At 58.9% G+C, this 17472-nt stretch overlaps 1 protein-coding gene across 1 annotated transcript in view; it reads left to right on the top strand.

The window, feature by feature from the left end:
- Positions 1-17472, top strand: part of EP400 (E1A binding protein p400) — a 97535-nt gene that overhangs the window by 26407 nt on the left and 53656 nt on the right. Inside the window, 14 exon segments of the mRNA XM_047101062.1 lie at positions 296-386; positions 1953-2060; positions 2543-2925; positions 4855-5145; positions 6076-6261; positions 8198-8338; positions 8791-8869; positions 9575-9624; positions 9994-10051; positions 10772-10861; positions 13182-13289; positions 14290-14474; positions 14718-14895; positions 17296-17432. Of these exon segments, the coding sequence (XP_046957018.1) occupies positions 296-386; positions 1953-2060; positions 2543-2925; positions 4855-5145; positions 6076-6261; positions 8198-8338; positions 8791-8869; positions 9575-9624; positions 9994-10051; positions 10772-10861; positions 13182-13289; positions 14290-14474; positions 14718-14895; positions 17296-17432 (2085 nt within the window).

Genomic DNA, 17472 nt, shown 5'->3' with positions numbered 1-17472 from the left:
TGCTGTCGCTGTTGGTGCAAAGCCCGCTCGTCTCTGCGGGAGTGTGGCCCTGCATCGATAGGAAACTCTGTTAAAACCAGAATAAGATCTGTCACAAGTGCTTTTTGTCCCTCCAGAGGTAAGTTAGAGCTTGAAGCTACTTGTTACATATAAATCTGCGTCACACGCAGCGGGCAGACAACATGTCGGCAGAGACTAGTGAGGCCAGTGTGGAATAATCACGATAGTTCGGTTTATGGCTGTTCTCTGAGGCACCTACGTGATCAGAATCTCACGTTTTCATTTTCTTTTTCAGCAGCAAGCTCTCGCGGGGGCCCTTGTGGCAGGGGCCGGAAGTGTGGGCGAAGCGGACCCCTTTAAGAGGCAGCAGGCGGGGCCCCCAGCAGGTACGTCCCGGAGCCCGGGCCTGCGCGGCCTCAGGGACCCGTTAGCTTCCTGCCGTGGGAGGTGCGGCGTGACGGCCGCGTGAACGCCGACACACGTGGCTTGGGTTCATTTCTTTGTACTTTGAAGGTAATTTTGTTGTTTCGACGACGATCAGCTGAAGAGAACACTCACGTGGCTGTGTGTGTGTGTGTGTGTGTGTGTGTGTGTGTGCTGGGGGCGGAGGTGTGCCCGTTGGATTGGGCGTGTCCGTTTTGGTTCTCTGTGCCCTGGCAGGCTCTGAGTCCTTAAAAGGAGTGCGGGTAAAGCCGTCTTATTTTTCGAGTCGTTACTCATTTTCTCATACGGAAGTTTTTCTCCCAGTTACAAAAGCCCACATTTTACGTGAAAAAGTCGGGCAGTCGCGGAAGGCGTGACTCAAGTCTGCCTCTGCTGTGGCGGTGCGTCCCGCACCCCGGCCACCTGCCGGCGGCGTCCCGCGTGCACGCACCTGAGGACGTGGAGGCGCGCTCTCTGTGACAGCTGACGACAGGGCCGTCGCTTCCTGGGCCGTCCTGTCCTGCCAGGGACCGCGCTCTCCCTGCCGGCTCTCGCCCTCGGGTGCACGGCGGGTCCTTTCCTCCTCAGACCTTTGCTGGCGCTCCCTTTCGTTACCACCTTTGTTCTTTTACGGTGAGCACAGTCGGACATCTAGTCCCAGATTGTTTTCGACGTGTCCGTCACTGTGTCTGAGGAGGAAACTCCCAGAAAGGGAATTGCTCCCTGAGAGTGTGTTGGGGGTACACACAGCCCCACGGCAGGCTCGGCCTTTTTCAGGTCCGTCTGCAGTTTCTGGCATGCTCACGTTTTGACCGCTTAAAAAATTTTTTTTAATGTTTATTTATTTTTGAGAGAGATAGAGCATGAGCGGGGGAGGGACAGAAAGAGGGAGACACAGAATCCGAAGCAGCTCCACACGCTGAGCTGTCAGCACAGAGCCGGATGCGGGGCTCGAATCCACGAACCGTGAGATCATGACCTGAGCCAAAGTCGGACGCTCAACCGACTGATCCCCCCAGGCGCCCCATATTTTGGCTTTTTTATGAAGTACGATTACTCCTTTGGTGTTTGTTAACCTGATGGGTGCAAACATCTTTTGTTTTTCTGTGGATCTCTTCAATGTAGCTTTTCATGTTTATTAATCGTTCGTGAGTCCCCCTCTGCTCAGCTGTTCATGCTCTTTGCCGTTTTGTGTGTCCGGTGGCTGGCAGTTTTCCCACGAACTTGGAAGAGCTTTCCATGTGGCGGCCACATCAGCCTTTTGCCCGCACGTGTGCAGAACCCTCCGTCTCCAAGGATGTCACTCCCCCTTCGTTCACTCTTGTATGAGACTGCTTCTAATACTTGAAGAGTTTTAATGAAAAGAAATTCTGTTTATCAACTGTACCTTTTCTGGCTTCTGGAGTTTGAGTCACATAGAGGAGGGCCTCCCTGTTCAAAGATTATAAAAACACTTACATGTGGTTTTTCTACTACTTGCACGGTTTTATTTTTATATCAAATTGCACCTTTTCTGAAAATTATTCTAGAGCAGTCTAAGAGGCCTCGGCTTGAAGTGGGCCACCAGGGGGCAGTTTTCCAGCACCCGGGGGCGAATGCAGGCGTTCCTCTTCAGCAGCTAATGCCGACAGCTCAAGGTAAGGCCCGGCACCAGGAGACCTCCTGGCTCAGAAAAAGCGTGTGCAGAGAGGGGTCTTGTGGCCCAGCTTCGGGCCGGGATGCGCGCAGTCATGGCACACGGGCAAGTGGTTCCTGGGGCCCGGCCACTGCTCTGAGCGCCGGTCCGCGCTGGGAGAGGAGGCCCCGCGGGCGTGCTCCCGGCCCTGGCGGAGCTGCCGTCTCCTCGTCCTCGGGCCCCAGACACCTGCGCGCTCCTTGATCGCTGCTGCAGTAGGGACCCCGGTGACCGTTCTGTTCCGCCTGATGCTAGCTTGCGAAGGTCGAGCGCCCATCTTTCCTCTCTCGCGGGCTCACTCCTGCCATTGGGTTTACGGGGCCAAGTTGCCCCGGTCGGATTCCCCGTCGGGAGTGTGTGATGGCTGAGGCGCGGGTCCGTGACGAGCAGCGGGTTGCTCGGGACTCCAAAGTCAGCGCTGCCGGGACTTCTCCTGTCTTGCAGGAGGGATGCCTCCTGCCCCTCAGGCCGCTCAGCTCGCCGGACAGAAGCAGAGCCAGCAGCAGTACGACCCGACCACGGGGCCTCCGGTGCAGAACGCCGCCAGCCTGCACACCCCGCCGCCGCAGCTCCCCGGCAGGCTGCCCCCGGCCGGCCTCCCCGCCGCGCCCCTCCCGCCGGCGCTGCAGTTTGCTCAGCAGCCGCAGGCGGTGGAGCCCCATGCGCAGCTCCAAGTCCCGGCCAAGGCCCAGCCGCCGAGCGCCCCTGTGCCCGCGCCCCCGCCCGGCCAGCTGCCCGCCCCACCGCCGCAGCCCGTGCCGCAGGCCCTGCACACCCCGATGCCCGGGAAGGCTCAGATGCAGGCCGCCCCGCTCTCCCAGCCGCAGGTACTTGGTGGGCACCTGTCCTGTCGGTTAGAACAGGAGCAGAAGCTAAGCGTGCTGTGGGTGGGGCGTGCGCCACACCGCCGTCGCGGGGTCTGCCCGTGGCTCGCTGTCCCACTCGGAGCCAGTCCCCCGCTCAGCGTCGTCTTACCCGGCTCTGGAACCACAGTCAGGTTGTTGAAACACCAGAGAACAGAACAGCTTTGGTTGCCGGTTGCGGTTTAGTGGGAGCTCGGAGGGCCGCGTGGCCGTTGTCCCGGCTGACGTGGCCAGTGGTGTGGGAAGGGTGCCGTGGGAGCGCCGGCCGGGCCTGCTGCCGGGCCCTCTGCGGTGCTCTGCGCTCCGTGAACCTGTGTTTGTATCCATCGTGCTCCTCCCCTGCGGGTTGCTGTTTCTGAAAAGCGTGTGGTGAACCGCTCACCGTGCCCGAGGGGCGGCGGGTCCCTGAAAGTGAGCGTGAACCACTGGGAGCACTGCGGGGAGCACTGAGGGGTGGCCGGTGGTGTTCTCAGGGAGCTGTCTTAGCGTGTATGATGGAGCCCCCTGGGAAGGCTTCCCCTGCCTCTCCCCATTTCCCTTACGAACAAGGGGGTTTCCTTGGTGGCTTTCGACTCAAATGCTTCACGGCTGTTCGAGATTGATGGTGAGGTTTGACCTTGTGTGGAAATGGAGCGACAGCAGTCACGGCTGCTTTGTGCTCGCCGTGTGCCTGCCACCGCGTGCCGTGCGGAGCACTTCGTCAGCTCTACTTTCGTCTGCCGGGCAGCCCTTTGCTGTAGGATCTTTCTTGTCCCCGGTTTGCCATAAGAAGGCCCGAGGGGCCGCGTACCTGGGCGAGATCCCGCAGCCTGCGGCCGGAGGAGCTGTGGTCTGCACCCCGACTGCGTGCGGGGCCTCTCGTGTGGGCCCGCGTCACGGCTGCACGCGCCTGGTGGAGGAGGGCGCTGCCGCCTGGGCAGCCGAGCCTCCCCGGGCCACCGCTTCCCTCGGAGCTTTGTGCAGGCCAGCCTCCGGGTTTGGAACACTTGGTCTCTCTGAGCCGCATGCTGAGGTTTCGCCTGGATTCCGCGACCCGCCCTTGTCGATGAAAGGATCAGCTCCTTACAGACCCCACGGAAACCTGTCCCTTGTGCCCTGGCTAGGAGCTGACGGACCTTCCCTGTGAGGGCCCCAAACGGCAGGCGGGAGAACACGTCAGGCCTGTGGGCTGCACGGTTTGTGCTGCAGCCTCTTTCCCCCGCCGTGGACGCTGAGTGGCCCCCGAGCACGCACGTGAGGGCCGTGGCCGGACCTCCAGCGCCTTCTCTCCACACGGTGCGGCCGGCGGCGGGAGGACGCTGGAGGCCCGCGCCTGCTTGGGTGCGGTGTTTTGCGGTCTGTGTCTTCCCGGGTTCCAGCTTGTAAATGTGGCACGTTGGCAGCCGTCGGCGCTCGGCCCTCTTAGGCTGTGCCGGCGCCTTGCCCGCCCTGCTCCCGGTGCCTCCACGGAATTCCCGCATGAACTGGGCTTTGTCTTCGGTCCGGGAGGAGGGCCCTCTGGTTGCACACGCTTTGACGTACGGAGAGGGTGTCTCACCCGACGGCCTACCTGCCATGACAGGGGCACAGGGGATTTGTATTTGCTTTCCAGAAAAAGGGTGCAAGGTGACCACTGGGTGGGTTTTAGTTTAGAAGAATCTTACACAATTAATCCTAAAAAAAACCCCATAAAACGGGAGAAAGTGCTAGAAAAGGTAAAAACCAAAAGAAGCTCCCGTGGGATAGCCAGCGCGTGAAAGCCCATCTGTGACGTGCTGTGTGTGTGTGTGTGCGCGCACACGCGTGGGGCTCGTTCGCACTGCCGCAGGAGGGGCTCCGGCGCGCTCGCCGATGTGGGCGCGCGAGCAGGGCTCAAGTCTCCTCTTCACTTCCGGCCTGTTTTCTGCCCGCCAGGCGGTGGCGTCCACAAGACCACCCGTGGACCCCGCCCAGCCTTGTCAGCGGCCCCCAGCAGCTGCCTCTTCTACCTCGTCCCTCGCTCCCGCCAGCGGCTCTGGCCCATCGCCAGCACGGGCCTCCACAGGGAACAGACCCTCCTCAGCAGCCAGCAAGTCACTGTCTCCAGTCACCTCCCGGTCCCCAGGGGCAGCCGTGTCAGCACCCCCGAAACCGCAGAGCCCAGCTCAGAACGCCGCCCCGCCCCAGGACAGCTCTCAGGATAAGCTGGCAGAACAGATAGCACTGGTAAGTGCGCTTAAAACCATCTCAAGAAGGTTGTGAAATGTGTTCCAATTTGTGAAGCGCATTTGATTTTAATTTCTAAGGATGCGGTAGTTTGAAACTGAGCACTTGGTAGTGAGGACGGTCGAACATAGTTTGTGGTCGCTTAGAAACCAAGGTTACAAGCAGGTTGTCTTTTTTTGCATTTTTAAAAAACTTTTTTTAATGTTTATTTCTGGGAGAGACAGAGTGTGAGCAAGGGGGTTGGGGGGTGGGGGGAGGGCAGAAAGAGAGGAAGACACAGAATCCGAAGCAGGCTCCGGGCTCCAAGCTGTCAGCACAGAGCCTGACGCGGGGCTCGAACCCACGAACCGTGAGATCGTGACCTGAGCCGAAGTCAGACGCCCAATCGACTGAGCCGCCCAGGCGCCCCTCGTGGAGGTCGGCTCGGGAGAGGAGGTCCTTTCTGTGCCGACATCACAGCCTGTGCTCGCTGTGGGCTGCGGGTGAGGGTCAGGAGGGCTGCCCAGGCCAGCGTGGCCGTGGCCCAGCACCTAGTTAGCACTTGCCATTTGTGAGGTGACTAAGCGGTGGTGTTGTTAGACTTCGTCAGGGGAATCTAACCCGTCACAGTTGGCAGGATGCCGCCGCCCCGGTGCTGCCGGCTGTCCTCTGTCAACCCTGTGGCCCTGTGTGGCCAGTCTTAGGCGATCGGTTCCTCCCCTCCCCGGTGGTTTTGGAGCAAGGACCAGATGTGTGTCGTGTCCCTTGTAAGCGCTCTGACGCGAGCATTGGCCTGTGCCTTGTGTCCTTGATTCTGGGACGGGGCGGGAGCCTTCGACCCTCGTGTCCAGTCTTGTCTTTCTTGCTGAGGCTTCGTGGACGCGGGGTCAGAATTAGCGGAGTTCGCTTCTGATCATGTGCCGGACGCCCCCTCCCCTGCGCTCCCGGCAGGAGAACCAGATCCATCAGCGCATCGCAGATTTGAGGAAAGAAGGCCTGTGGTCCCTCCGGCGACTGCCCAAACTGCAGGAGGCCCCGCGCCCCAAGTCGCACTGGGACTACCTGCTGGAGGAGATGCAGTGGATGGCCACGGACTTCGCCCAGGAGAGGAGGTGGAAGATGGCCGCGGCCAGGAAGGTGGGCGAGGCCCGGCGGCCGCGTGGCCTGGCTCGAGTACGCCGCTGTGCGTGGTGGCGTCTGGACTGGGTCTTGGAGGGGGCCGGCTCCTTCGCGTGAGGAGCGTTTTGCTGTTGTCTGGAAAGCGACTGCCCTGTGGCTTCTTCCCGAGGGGCCGTCTTGGGAGTCCCGGTTGGATGGCCAGGGGCCAACGCGGTCTCCCGTGGCTCTGGGATTCGTGGAACGGGATGTAGGTTCCCTTTGTGGCCGGTCTGTCCTGGCACTTGGAGCGAGGATGCCCGGGGTGAGGCGGGGTGGGTGCCAAGCAGGCTCAGGGTCGGGAGTGGGCAGAGGCTGGTGAGTTGGTGGGCAGCTTGGGTCCCGGCCCTGCCTGGTCTTGTGGTCTGGTGTCCCCCCCGGTTCTGGCGGAGGGCGGGTCTCCTCCTCACCAGTTCCAGAGCAGGCACCCCGTCCTGGGGCGCTGCCAGTAGAAGGCAGTGCCGGTACTGGGAGTGTGGACAGGGACCAGAAATGTTAGGTCTCCGCATACGAGGCAGCTGTGTCCTTGCTCACGCGTAAGTGGCACCGGGCCCTGCTCTCACTGTGCCGCATCACCATCTGTCCCTCAGGGCCAAGCTGTTCCCTTCTTCCCGCGCCCTCAGGCCTGGGGGGCGGTCCTGTGTGCCCTGCTGTTCACCTCCGTCCCCTCTGCTGTCCCCACGTAGGTTTGGTAGAGAGAACCCGAGAGCTTTGGAAACAGTGGGATGTGAGCATAAAAGGTCTTGAGTCCCGTTCATGGAATTTCAGAGAAACCTGACTGCTCCTTGGGCACATCTCACAGAGGAGGGTGGGCCTGAGCGTGTGGGCACCAGGTGGATGGGGCAGGTGGCAAGCCACCGAACCCTGCGCTGTGGCTACGTGCTGCCCCTCTCACACGGCCCCGTGCCGAGGGTGTGATCAGACCAGGATGTCGCCCCGAGGAGTCTGTGTGTGGGTGGCCATCTGCAGTGTCCAGCTGGCCCCCAGCTGGGGGTCCCACAGCCGGGCGTGCTCCGGCTCGTAGTGTGTCTGTTTCAGGTTCCTTATCGGCACCTTTACTTTTTTTAACGTTTGTTCATTTTGAGAGAGAGAGAGAGAGGGTGCAGGCGAGAGTGCGCCCGCGTGTGAGTGAGCCCACATGGCAAGCAGGAGGGGGAGAGGGAGAATCCCAAGCAGGCTTCACGCTGTCAGCACAGAGCCTGACGTGGGGCTCGATCCCACAAACTGTGAGATCGTGACCTGGGCTGGAATCAAGAGTTGGGTGCCCAACCCACTGAGCCACCCAGGTGCCCCTCTCAGCACCTTTTTCGAGGACTGCTGGGATGATGTAAGAGCATTTGTTCTAGAAAGCAGTTTGGGATTTAAAGCAAAAGCCTCGAAAAATATGAATCACCTCCCCCCAGCATGTTTCGTGCCTTGCAATTAAATACATCTTGCTGGGGCGCCTGGGTGGCTCAGTCGGTTAAGCATCCGACTCTTAATTGGGGCTCAGGTCATGATCTCAAGGTTTGTGGGATCGAGCCCCATGTTGGACTCTGTGCTGACAACTTTCTCCCCTCTCTCAAATGACTAAACGTTTAAAATAAATAAGTGTATGTTGCTGCACTCGTGCAGCAGAAGGGATGCTTTTGTTACAAATGTTACTCCACGTTTGGTGGGAAGGTGTGAATCGCATGTCAGATGACGAAAGAAGGCTGTAACACAATTTGGCGTTCTTTCTGGAGAAAAATAAGTGTGGTTAGCAAACGGCACTTTGTGGACAGTCAAGTGGGGTGTCGGCGGGGTTTTTGCTGGCGCCGCGTGTCCCCCGTGCCCTCAGATCAGACAGAATGTGTGAGCTCCCAGCTGAGAAGTACCTGCGCTGTGCGGACGCGCCTCCTGGGGCGTGACTCCAGGCTCTTGACCTTTCATTTGCTAGCTCGTCAGGACTGTGCTGCGCCATCATGAGGAGAAGCAGCTTCGTGAGGAAAGGGGAAGGAAGGAGGAGCAGAACCGATTGAGACGAATTGCTGCCTCGACTGCCAGGGAAATAGAGTGCTTTTGGTCAAATATTGAACAGGTGAATCCTGAAATTTAAACGAAATTTAAGTTAAACCTAACAGCACCGACTGTGCCTTCCGAGCACGTCTGACCGAGTGGCCCAGAGACCCAGGCGGGGAGAGCCCGCAGCGTGGTTGGCCGTGAGCGTGAGCGCACGGGCCCTCGTCTGCCGCCTTGGGTGCCGTGTGCTTCGCGGGGCTCCGAGGGGCTCTGCGGCGCTGCCGGTGCGTCCGTTAGCGTGGGCGCTGTCCCGGGAGACGGCTCCGCCTCGCTTCCCGTCGCGGGCAGCGGGGCTCTCGCCACCCGGTGGGACGCGGGCAGCGGGCGGCTGCAGAGCGCCCGTAGCGCTGCGCCGAGAGCTCCGTCGTCAAGTGCCTCGGGGGGAGGTTGGGACGGCCGTGCTGTCAGACGCCGTGGCAGGACCTCCAGAAGCCCCCTCAGTGCCGTCTGTGTCCCACTCTTTGTGCCTAGGTCGTGGAGGTGAAACTGCGAGTGGAATTGGAGGAGAGAAGGAAGAAGGCCTTAAATTTGCAGAAGGTTCCCAGGAGAGGTAGGACTCTCTTTAAAAGTCTTCACCGTTCCCGGCGCCGTGCTGGGACCCCGCCGGCCCGCTGCTGGCCGACGTGGCGGCACCCGGGGCGCTTGCGCGTTGGTTTGAGCATCTGCTCGGCCCGACACTACACGTCTGCCTGCGCGGCCGCTCTGCAGCTTAGCTCAGCGCTCTGAGGCACCCCCGGGCTGGTCCGCTTTTGGGGTGCTCTCAGGATTGAGGGTCTGAGCCAGTCACCTGGGGCTAGGCCCGGACACTGGGCTGAGTTCTCCAAGGCACTCGCCCCCGGTGGGGCCCCGCTGTGGCCGCTGGGGGGTCTCTGCGGTGCTCAGAAGCGGCTGCCCCGTCATCGGGCACTGGCAGAAGCGGCTGCCCTGGGGGGCGGGGTGGCACGGGCGGTGTGACGGCCCTCCTCCTGTTGATGAGGAAGTCGAGGCAGAGTGGTGGCCTCTGCTCAGTCCTATGGCCGTTAAGATTGTAGAAGTCACAGAAGACAGGCTTTGCCACCTAGCCTCCCTGTCCCTCTCCAGATCAGAGACGTCCGGAGAGCGGCCGGCGCACTTTGTAGGTACAGGGGTGCGGGCTGGTTCCCGGAAGAAAGGAGCGGAACTCACTCCTGCTGTCTTCCTCCCGTGGGGAGGTGGCAACAGGGTGCAGCCTGCACAGGCAGCGTCAGTGAAAGTGAATCGTGTTCCCTGTCTCTAGGAAAAGAGTCGAGACCTAAGGGGCTTGATGTTTTGCCAGAAGCTTTTCTGGTAAGTTGAGGAGGGCTGCTGTACGGGGTAAGAGTGTGGAAGCCGTGTGCATGAGACATGGTGCCTGGGGTTCCTCCTCTTGTCTGGAGAAACGTGGATGCCTCCGTAGTGTGCCCTTCTGTTCAGAGTCGGTTCACTTTGGGGAAGATAAATGGTTCTTCTCCTTGTTAGGCTCCCACGGGGTGTTGATCTGGGGACATGGGAAGACGTGGGTGGGACTGTGGGGTTAGTGTCACCTACCTGCTGCCCAGTGCCTTTCCTGTGCCCAGACTGCTTGTCCTGGGCTCACCAGGGCCTTCCCGGGAGCATGCGAAACGGACGTTTCTGCTTCGGTGTCCTATTCTTTGTGAATTTTATTCTGTGTTTCAGGAGTCAGCGCTGTCTGGAAGGAAGAGAAAAGCTAGCACATCCCTGACCGATGACGAAGGTCTGTTCCCTGGTACTCTCTTCGCCGTCTGTGTGACGAGCCCTCAAACTGCAGGCCAAGGGCATCCTCAGTGTAGTCAGGGTGCCGGTGGCCCAGTGACTTGTGTCACGGGACCAGGCACCTTGGAGGGTGGGGGAGGGGACGGTAGAGGAAGCAGAGCGCAGGACCTTTTGTGGATAGTTCGTTTGCGCGGAGGAGCCAGCTGGGAAGGGCGGAAGCTGGTGGAGAGAAAGCGTCGGCTAGTGACAAGGCCGCAGGGGGGCTCGTGTGCGGATGGCGGGTGGGCCCGCAGCCACCCAGAGCCTGCCTCTGTTGGGGGTGAGTTGCGGGGTTCACGGAACGGCAGGCTGGGCGGTGGCTGACTGTCGTCTGAAACGGGCGATGACAAACTCAGAGCGAACCCGAGCAGCAGGCTGGTGGGTTCTGCGGCGGGGTCAGCCGACGGATGAAAAGTGTGACGTCGCTCCGTGTGCCGCTGGGGAGGTCTGTCGTGTAATGAACCGGGCTGTGTTGCGCAGCCCGAGGAGGGAGGTGAAGTGCGGTCACTGGGTTCCTCCTGCTCACTGAGGAAGCCTGCGCTCGCCCGCCCACCTCGAGGGGTGGAAAGGCCCAGCTCTCTGCTGGCTGGGCGAGACGGTGGCGGAGCTGGTAGCGTCTCGTGAGCAGGTGGGAAGACGCGGGGAGGTCTGTTTCCCTGACACCTGGTGGGGGCCGTTTCAGTGGAGGACGAGGAGGAGACCATAGAAGAGGAAGAAGCCAGCGAGGGGGCCGTGGACCACCAGGCAGAGCTGTCCAATTTGGCCAAAGAAGGTAGGCCGTGAGCGTGGTGCTGGGGGCGCTCAGGGCGCCGGAAAATGCACGGAAGTGCGTGTAAAATCGTGTGAGACTAGCGACCTGCCGGGAAGCACACTGTGTGCCGGCGTGGGGGTCCTGCCGGGCAGCCTCGGCCCCGCTCGCCCCTGCCGTCTGCACACGCCGCCCGGCTCGCCTGCGGGACCGTGTGTAAATGGCAACGCGCGCCGGGCCTGTCGCTTCTTCGCCCGGCTCCTCTGTTCCCGGGCCTGTCCGGTTCTCGTGTGCCGCTTACGCCTCACGGGCTCTCCCTGCCAAGCCACGGCCCCGGGCGCGAACACGTCACTGACTCCCTGCTGCGTGCTGCCGGGCGTTCCGCTTGTCCCCCGTTCTGCCTCCGCGTGCTGCGGGAGCGCCCCCGTGGCCCGTGCCCACGCACGGGAGGCGGGTTGGCCGGTGCGCACCACGGTCCGCCGTGCAAGGCCGGCCGGGCTTGGGCTGCGGGTTCCTTCCAAGCCCCTCGTGTCAGGGCGCCGGACGCTGTCCCGCCGGGGTACTTCTGCCGAGCTGGCGGGCTCCTCTTTTCCGTTTTGGTTTTGGGCTTCGTTTCTCTGTCATCTCGTGGGTGGTGTTTGTTTACGGCACACGTGCGTCCTTCGTGGTTACTGTGCCGTGGGCACCTCCTGGCTCGTGTGTCTTCATTCTCCTCACGGGACCTTCTGAAGAACAGGCATTCTAAATCTTGGCGCACTTGAATTTATCTGCTTTCAAAAACCCTGTTTTAGCCTCAGGATCACGAGGTCGTCTCCCTGTTTGTCTACAAGGTTCTAATTTTAGTTACGTGTTGATGTCTTTGAACCGTCAAGAATAGCATCTGTCTGTTGTGTGAAGACTGCGATTTTTTTTTTTTTTTTTTTAATCCCAAAACAGATCACAGCTGTCCTGGCGCCCTTTGCCAAGCGGGTCCTTGCTAGCTGGTTGTCCCAGTCTGCTCAGCCCACTCCCCTGCCCCGGCCCTGTGCTCCCCCTGAGAACCAGCTCCCCTGCCCCCCCCCACCCCGTACCCCCCATGAAAACCGGCCCCCGTCGCCCCCCGGCTCCGTGCCCACCCTGAGAGCCACCTGGCTCCCTCCCCGCATCCTTCTCAGGGCAGCCTCGGCTGTCTCCGGCTGATTTAGGGTACACCTCTGATTGGCTCATCAGGCTTCAGAGGAAAATCGGTTGGGAATTTTGATATGAACGTAGTTGAGCCGGCGGGTGATGGCGGAGAACTGCATCCTTACCAAGTTGAGCGTGTCTAACCTCTGATTGTGGCACGTCCCCGATCACACAGGTCTTGGTCAGGAGCTGCCGGGCACGTTTTACGATCGTGTGTTTTTTGTTAGATTTATTTCTAGGCGTCTTAACCTTTTTTGAAGTTGCAGCGAGGAATGCGTTTGTTGGCGTTGGGAGAGCCGCGGCCGCGTGACGGGGATGTGACGTGCAGCGGCTCCGCCCGGCTCACGATCGCTCCGTGGCGCGTTCCCTTCCCCGCCGCGGTGCGACCACTCTTCCCGGGGAGTCTCGGCCCCGTCTTTTCTCCTCCTGCAGTGGCACACGGAGTCGCGGGGGCTGGTGCCGGGCGTCCCGGCTCGCTCGCGGTCCTAAGTGGCAGCGGCTCGCCCCACCGCGCAGGCAGGCGCTCTGGCTCTTCTCGCGTCTCCCCGGTGCCCTTCCCGCATCCTTGCCGCCGTGGCTTTCTGAGCTCGGTGTCACCTATAGCTCGGAGTCCGTGTTGGTGCCGCACCGTGGCGCCTCTGCCGGCGTGGGTGGGTCACGAGACCTGGCAGGGCTGGGGGGTGGGGTCCGTTAGGGCGAGCTCTTTGTGCAGAAGGTATCACCGCTGTTGTACCCGCTATTCAAAAACGGTTTTTGCTCTATTTTTGTTTGACTTTTATTTGATGTTTTGTATTTTTATGTATTGCCAGTTATTTTCTACCAATTGTGTTTTTATAGTTACACTTACTAGTTTATAGGTTCTAGTATGTATTATTTTAGAAATTTAAAATTTTTTTTATGAATAAAAGTTGAGTTTCTTAGTCTCATTTCAAAGATTCTCATTTTTATAAAGAAAAGTGTCTTAGAGCTCGTGTCAGTAATGGGCAACAGTTACTCTTTGGAAAACATCAATGTGTCTTTAGAAAGTATGTATTTTTTCCAAGGAGTTAAAGCCAAGAAGCGGAGAACCTGTGAAGAAGGCCCTTTCCCCTTTGCCGCGGCCCTCCCTCTGCATCTTCTTCCCAACTGCCTGTCACCCCTGATGTAAACTAACCCCTCTTCTCCCCGCAATCCTTTCCAGCCGAATTGCCCTTAATCGATTTGATGAAGTTGTACGAAGGAGCTTTTCTGCCCAGTTTCCAGTGGCCGCAGCCGAAGCCTGACAGTGAGGAGGCGAGTGAAGAAGAAGGTCTGTGTTCAACCTTTAAAAAACTGAAAAACTGAGCCTTAAAGCAAAAGCCAAAACACGTAGGGGTTTGAGTTGCCTTCGTTTTCTTTTACTCTGATGGAAGAAAAAGTTGCAAGTGTGTTTGACGTATAATTTTCTGTTGATGTGGTTTTGTTAAACTTTATGCTGTGTTTAGCTTATTTATCTTGAGAGAGAGAGAGAGAGAGAGAGCGAGCGCGTGCAGGCTGGGGAGGAGCAGAGAGAGAGGGAGAGAGAATCCCTAGCAGGCTCTGCACTGTCAGCATAGAGCCCTACACGGGGCTCGATCCCACCAACTGTGAGATCGTGACTTACGCAGAAATCACTTACTGAGCCACCCAAGCCCCACTGTTTTTATTTATTAACTTGGTAAAATTTCAGAATACCCGATCGAGTTGTGAACAGCGTAGAAATATTTTTCTCAGCTTTGTAAAAGTCATTATTTTATAGGCTTAGGATTCATCATATGTATTCAGGCTACGCTAGTTTTGACTTTTTTTCAGTTTTATTAAACATTCGGAACAAACACACAGCCTGCACCAAAAAAAAGCCTACTTCGTCTTATTTTCATTCTATTTGTTCTGATCCACAGATACGGATTCCTGTGAGCAGAGAGGCTAGGGGCGGGCAGGACCAGAGGGAGGGCTGGTGGCCTCCTTGCTTGCTGAGTTTCCCTTTCTTGGTGGTGGGGGTAATCACTAAGCCCTTAGATACCCGTAAATCTGGTGACGCCAGCTCCTAGTCGCTACAGAGACCTTCATTCTCCGTTTTCACGCAACAGCTTTCCAGAGTGGTTCTACAGCTGGTAGCGTCCTAGGAATTTCTACCCACGTATTTGGTCGGTGTTGTTAGGTAGTAGAACGGATCAAAGACAAAACACCTACTGCATTTGAAGTATTTGGATTCTGTCAGCTCGTTCCCTCTTTATTCTTTCCATCATAAAACTCTCGCAGCGGCTACAGACCCGTTTTTCTGTTCACAGATGTGGAAGACTGCCCGGCTGAGAGCCGGAAGGACGTGGTTCTCATCGACTCGCTGTTCATCATGGACCAGTTTAAGGCTGCAGAGAGAATGACTATCGGGAACCCTCACACAAAGGACATCGCGGAGGTGACCGCTGTGGCCGAAGCTGTCCTGCCCAAGGGCAGTGCCCGGGTCAGCCCCACGGTGAGGCACCGAGCTGCCCCCTGGGGGGCGGTGTCTTGGTGAGGCCGAGAAAAGGCTCGCAACTTCCCTGTAACTGTTCCAGATGCAGAGGTTGGCTGTCAGGCAGAGCGAACGCTGCTCTTGCTTCCCTAGGTCTCCTCTGTGGTCCTCCTGTAGGCCCACCGAACGACTGATTTGACTTCACTGCGGAGAAAAGTGTCTAACGGGTAGTTTGAGGAGTATTTGGCCCGTGTGTTGCTGCAGGTGAAGTTGAACGCCCCATCTCTGTTGTATGGCGCGCTCAGAGATTACCAGAAGATCGGCCTGGACTGGCTGGCCAAGCTCTACCGGAAGAGCCTCAATGGTATATTGGCAGACGAAGCCGGGCTTGGTAAAACTGTACAGATCATTGCTTTTTTTGCCCACCTGGCTTGCAACGAAGGTAAGATTTTGTTGTTTTGAGGACCGCGTATTCGCTAAGACCGACGGTGGGCGGTGCGTCGGGCTGGAGGGTGGGGAGTGTGGCCTGTCTTCCCCTGCTCCACTGCCCTGCGCTCCGGTCCAGGACCCAAGAGACCAGGGCTCAGAAATACGCGTCGTCTGAACAAGCAGAAAACTCATTTGCGGTCCGCGCTAGATTGAGCAACTCACTGTAACTCAAAATCTGACACGGTGACCACCCACTGGACCGTGTGACCCCGGTGTCCCCCGCCAGTCGGGACCCGTGCCTTCCCTGGGCTGCGGTGCCTGCACCCCTGCCTCCCGACTGGGCCTGCTGCCTGGCAGTGCCTCTGCTCCCCTGCCTGAGTTCCTCAGGGAGCGGCTTGCGGGCCCGGGGAGTGTTCGGGGGCCGGACCACAGCGGAGACCCCGGCCGCTTCCTCGCGCCTGACTCTTTGGACTCACACGTCACCAGTCAGGCCCCGTGGCCTCTGTAGCGGCACGTTCAGGGGCCGGCCCCCACTCACTGCTCTCCACCCGGCCTGTGGGTCAGGAGCTTTCTTGTCCCCAGCTCTGTGCCTTTGAGGGGGCTGTAGAAGGGCACGTGCCTGGTGTCTTTAACACAGGACGGGGGCTTACATACAAGTGAGTCTGGGACAAACAGCGTGGTGGTCACGGGCACTAACCACCCCCCATGCAGACAAAAACCCGTGTGTAACTTTGACTTCCCTAAAACTTCACTGAGGATATAGTTAACCGTGGATCGGGGGCTGAACCTAGAGCATGAACAGACGACCAACACTTATTTTGTGCATGTGTTACGCAGCGTGTTATTAACGATAAAGCGAGCTAGAGAAAAGAAAATGTCAAGGACGTCATCAGGAAGAGGAAACAAAGTATCATGTGTGTTGAGAAAGATCCGTGTGTGAGTACGTGAACCTGTGTGGTTCACGCTCAGTTCACACTCGTGTTGTTCCCGGGTCGGCTGTAGTGTTTCTCTTGGAAAGGAAATGTTCTGATTCCAGACTAAACGGGGCTCCTGGATAGCGGAGCAGACACGTTCTCTTCCTCTTCACGGACCTTCGGAAGCCAGGAGGAGGCTCATTAAATTAGGGAGGTGGCGTCCTGCCGTGGGGCGCATGGAGACCTGGGGGGATGCGGGTGTGGACAGGGCTTGTTCCCTCCACTCGGGGCGGTCCCCCCCCCCCCCCCGTCTGCCTGCTTGTGGTGCACTCCCCTCACCACCGCTAGTACGCGCCTCTTCTTTGCCCTGTGTTTGGAAAGATTGATCCAGCTCAGTCAGGTTTTAAATACAAACGGATCGACGTCAGGGCTTCTTCCTTTCTCGCATTAATCGGTTCTGGATTTTGCCCCAGCTCCAGAGTCTCCAGCTCTCAGGTTCTGATAGCCCGCTTCCCCCTCAGCACGCCACCTGGCCTCGCTCTCTGGGCGTTGAGGTGAAAGGGGTGTTGGTTACCGTGTTTGTAATAGTAAGAAATTGGAAGCAGACAGCGCTTCCAAAAATGGGCTTTTGTTCCATCGGCTGAACGAATGAACGGATCGGTCAGTCCTTTGCGCGCTCGGCGTTCGCGTGGCGCCTGTGCTGCTGCGGGCGCTGGGCTGTGCGGGAAGGGCAGCAGTGAGCAGAGCGGGAGGCCCGCCCTGGGCGCCTGCAGAAAACCAGAAGCGCAACTGTATTCTGAATGCGGGTCTCTTAAAAACTTGGTTCTCGCGGTGGGGGAAGGGCACCCGGGGTTGACGTGCGTCTCTCCTCCTGGAGCGCGCCTGGCGCAAAGCTTTTATCCACTTCCGTGATTTCTTTGCGAAACGGTCGTTTCCATTCTCGTTCACCTTCCTCTTGGGCGGATCTTCTCGGAACCGGAGGGGACGCTGTGCACGGGGCGAGCACCGGTTGCAGACATGCGCGCCGCGTGCCGTTTTCTCGAGTCTTCTGTTTCCGCTTTCTGACCTGGTTTATGTTTTGTTTGTAGCACGGAAGTTGGCATTTGTCACGTACGTGTTATTCTAATACTTGAAAACGTTATTCGGAGGACCGAGTGGAAGCGGAGGGTTTGGGGCGGTCCGGCAGCCGGGCCGGGTCTGCACGCGCCTCTCGTGTCCTGAGCAGGGTCCCCGTACAGGAGAGCTCTGCCCCACGCCCGCAGCGCGCTCACTCTACCCGGTCCTCCTTCGGCAGCTCCCTGTCGAGTCTCTCCAGTCCAGGGGCACTGGCTGAGCAGGGGGGCGGGGGGGGGACGCCTGTGCGTCATGCCCGGGCACTTTGTGCGTGTGCCTGCCGTGCTTCCGTGCTCGGCACGGCGCCGGGTGCCTGCTTTCTGTTACAAAAAAAGGGTGAGGCTTTCTGTTACAGACGAAGGTTCTGTCTCTCCTCTCTCACGTAGGCAATTGGGGCCCTCATCTCGTGGTCGTGAGGGGCTGTAGCATCCTCAAGTGGGAGCTCGAGCTGAAGCGCTGGTGTCCCGGGCTCAAAACCCTCTTGTACGTGGGCAGCCACCGAGAGCTGAGGGCAAAGAGACAGGTAGGTGGGTGGACGCGTGGAGTACGTCGCACAGGAGGGT

Source organism: Lynx rufus, unplaced genomic scaffold (assembly GCF_022079265.1).
Source record: "Lynx rufus isolate CCGP_SWC_20201006 ecotype Redwood Valley unplaced genomic scaffold, mLynRuf1.p SCAF_55, whole genome shotgun sequence".
Taxonomy (NCBI): domain Eukaryota; kingdom Metazoa; phylum Chordata; class Mammalia; order Carnivora; family Felidae; genus Lynx; species Lynx rufus.
The sequence above is the reverse complement of the archived record's forward strand: the minus strand, read 5'-3'. Positions and strand labels throughout refer to the sequence as shown.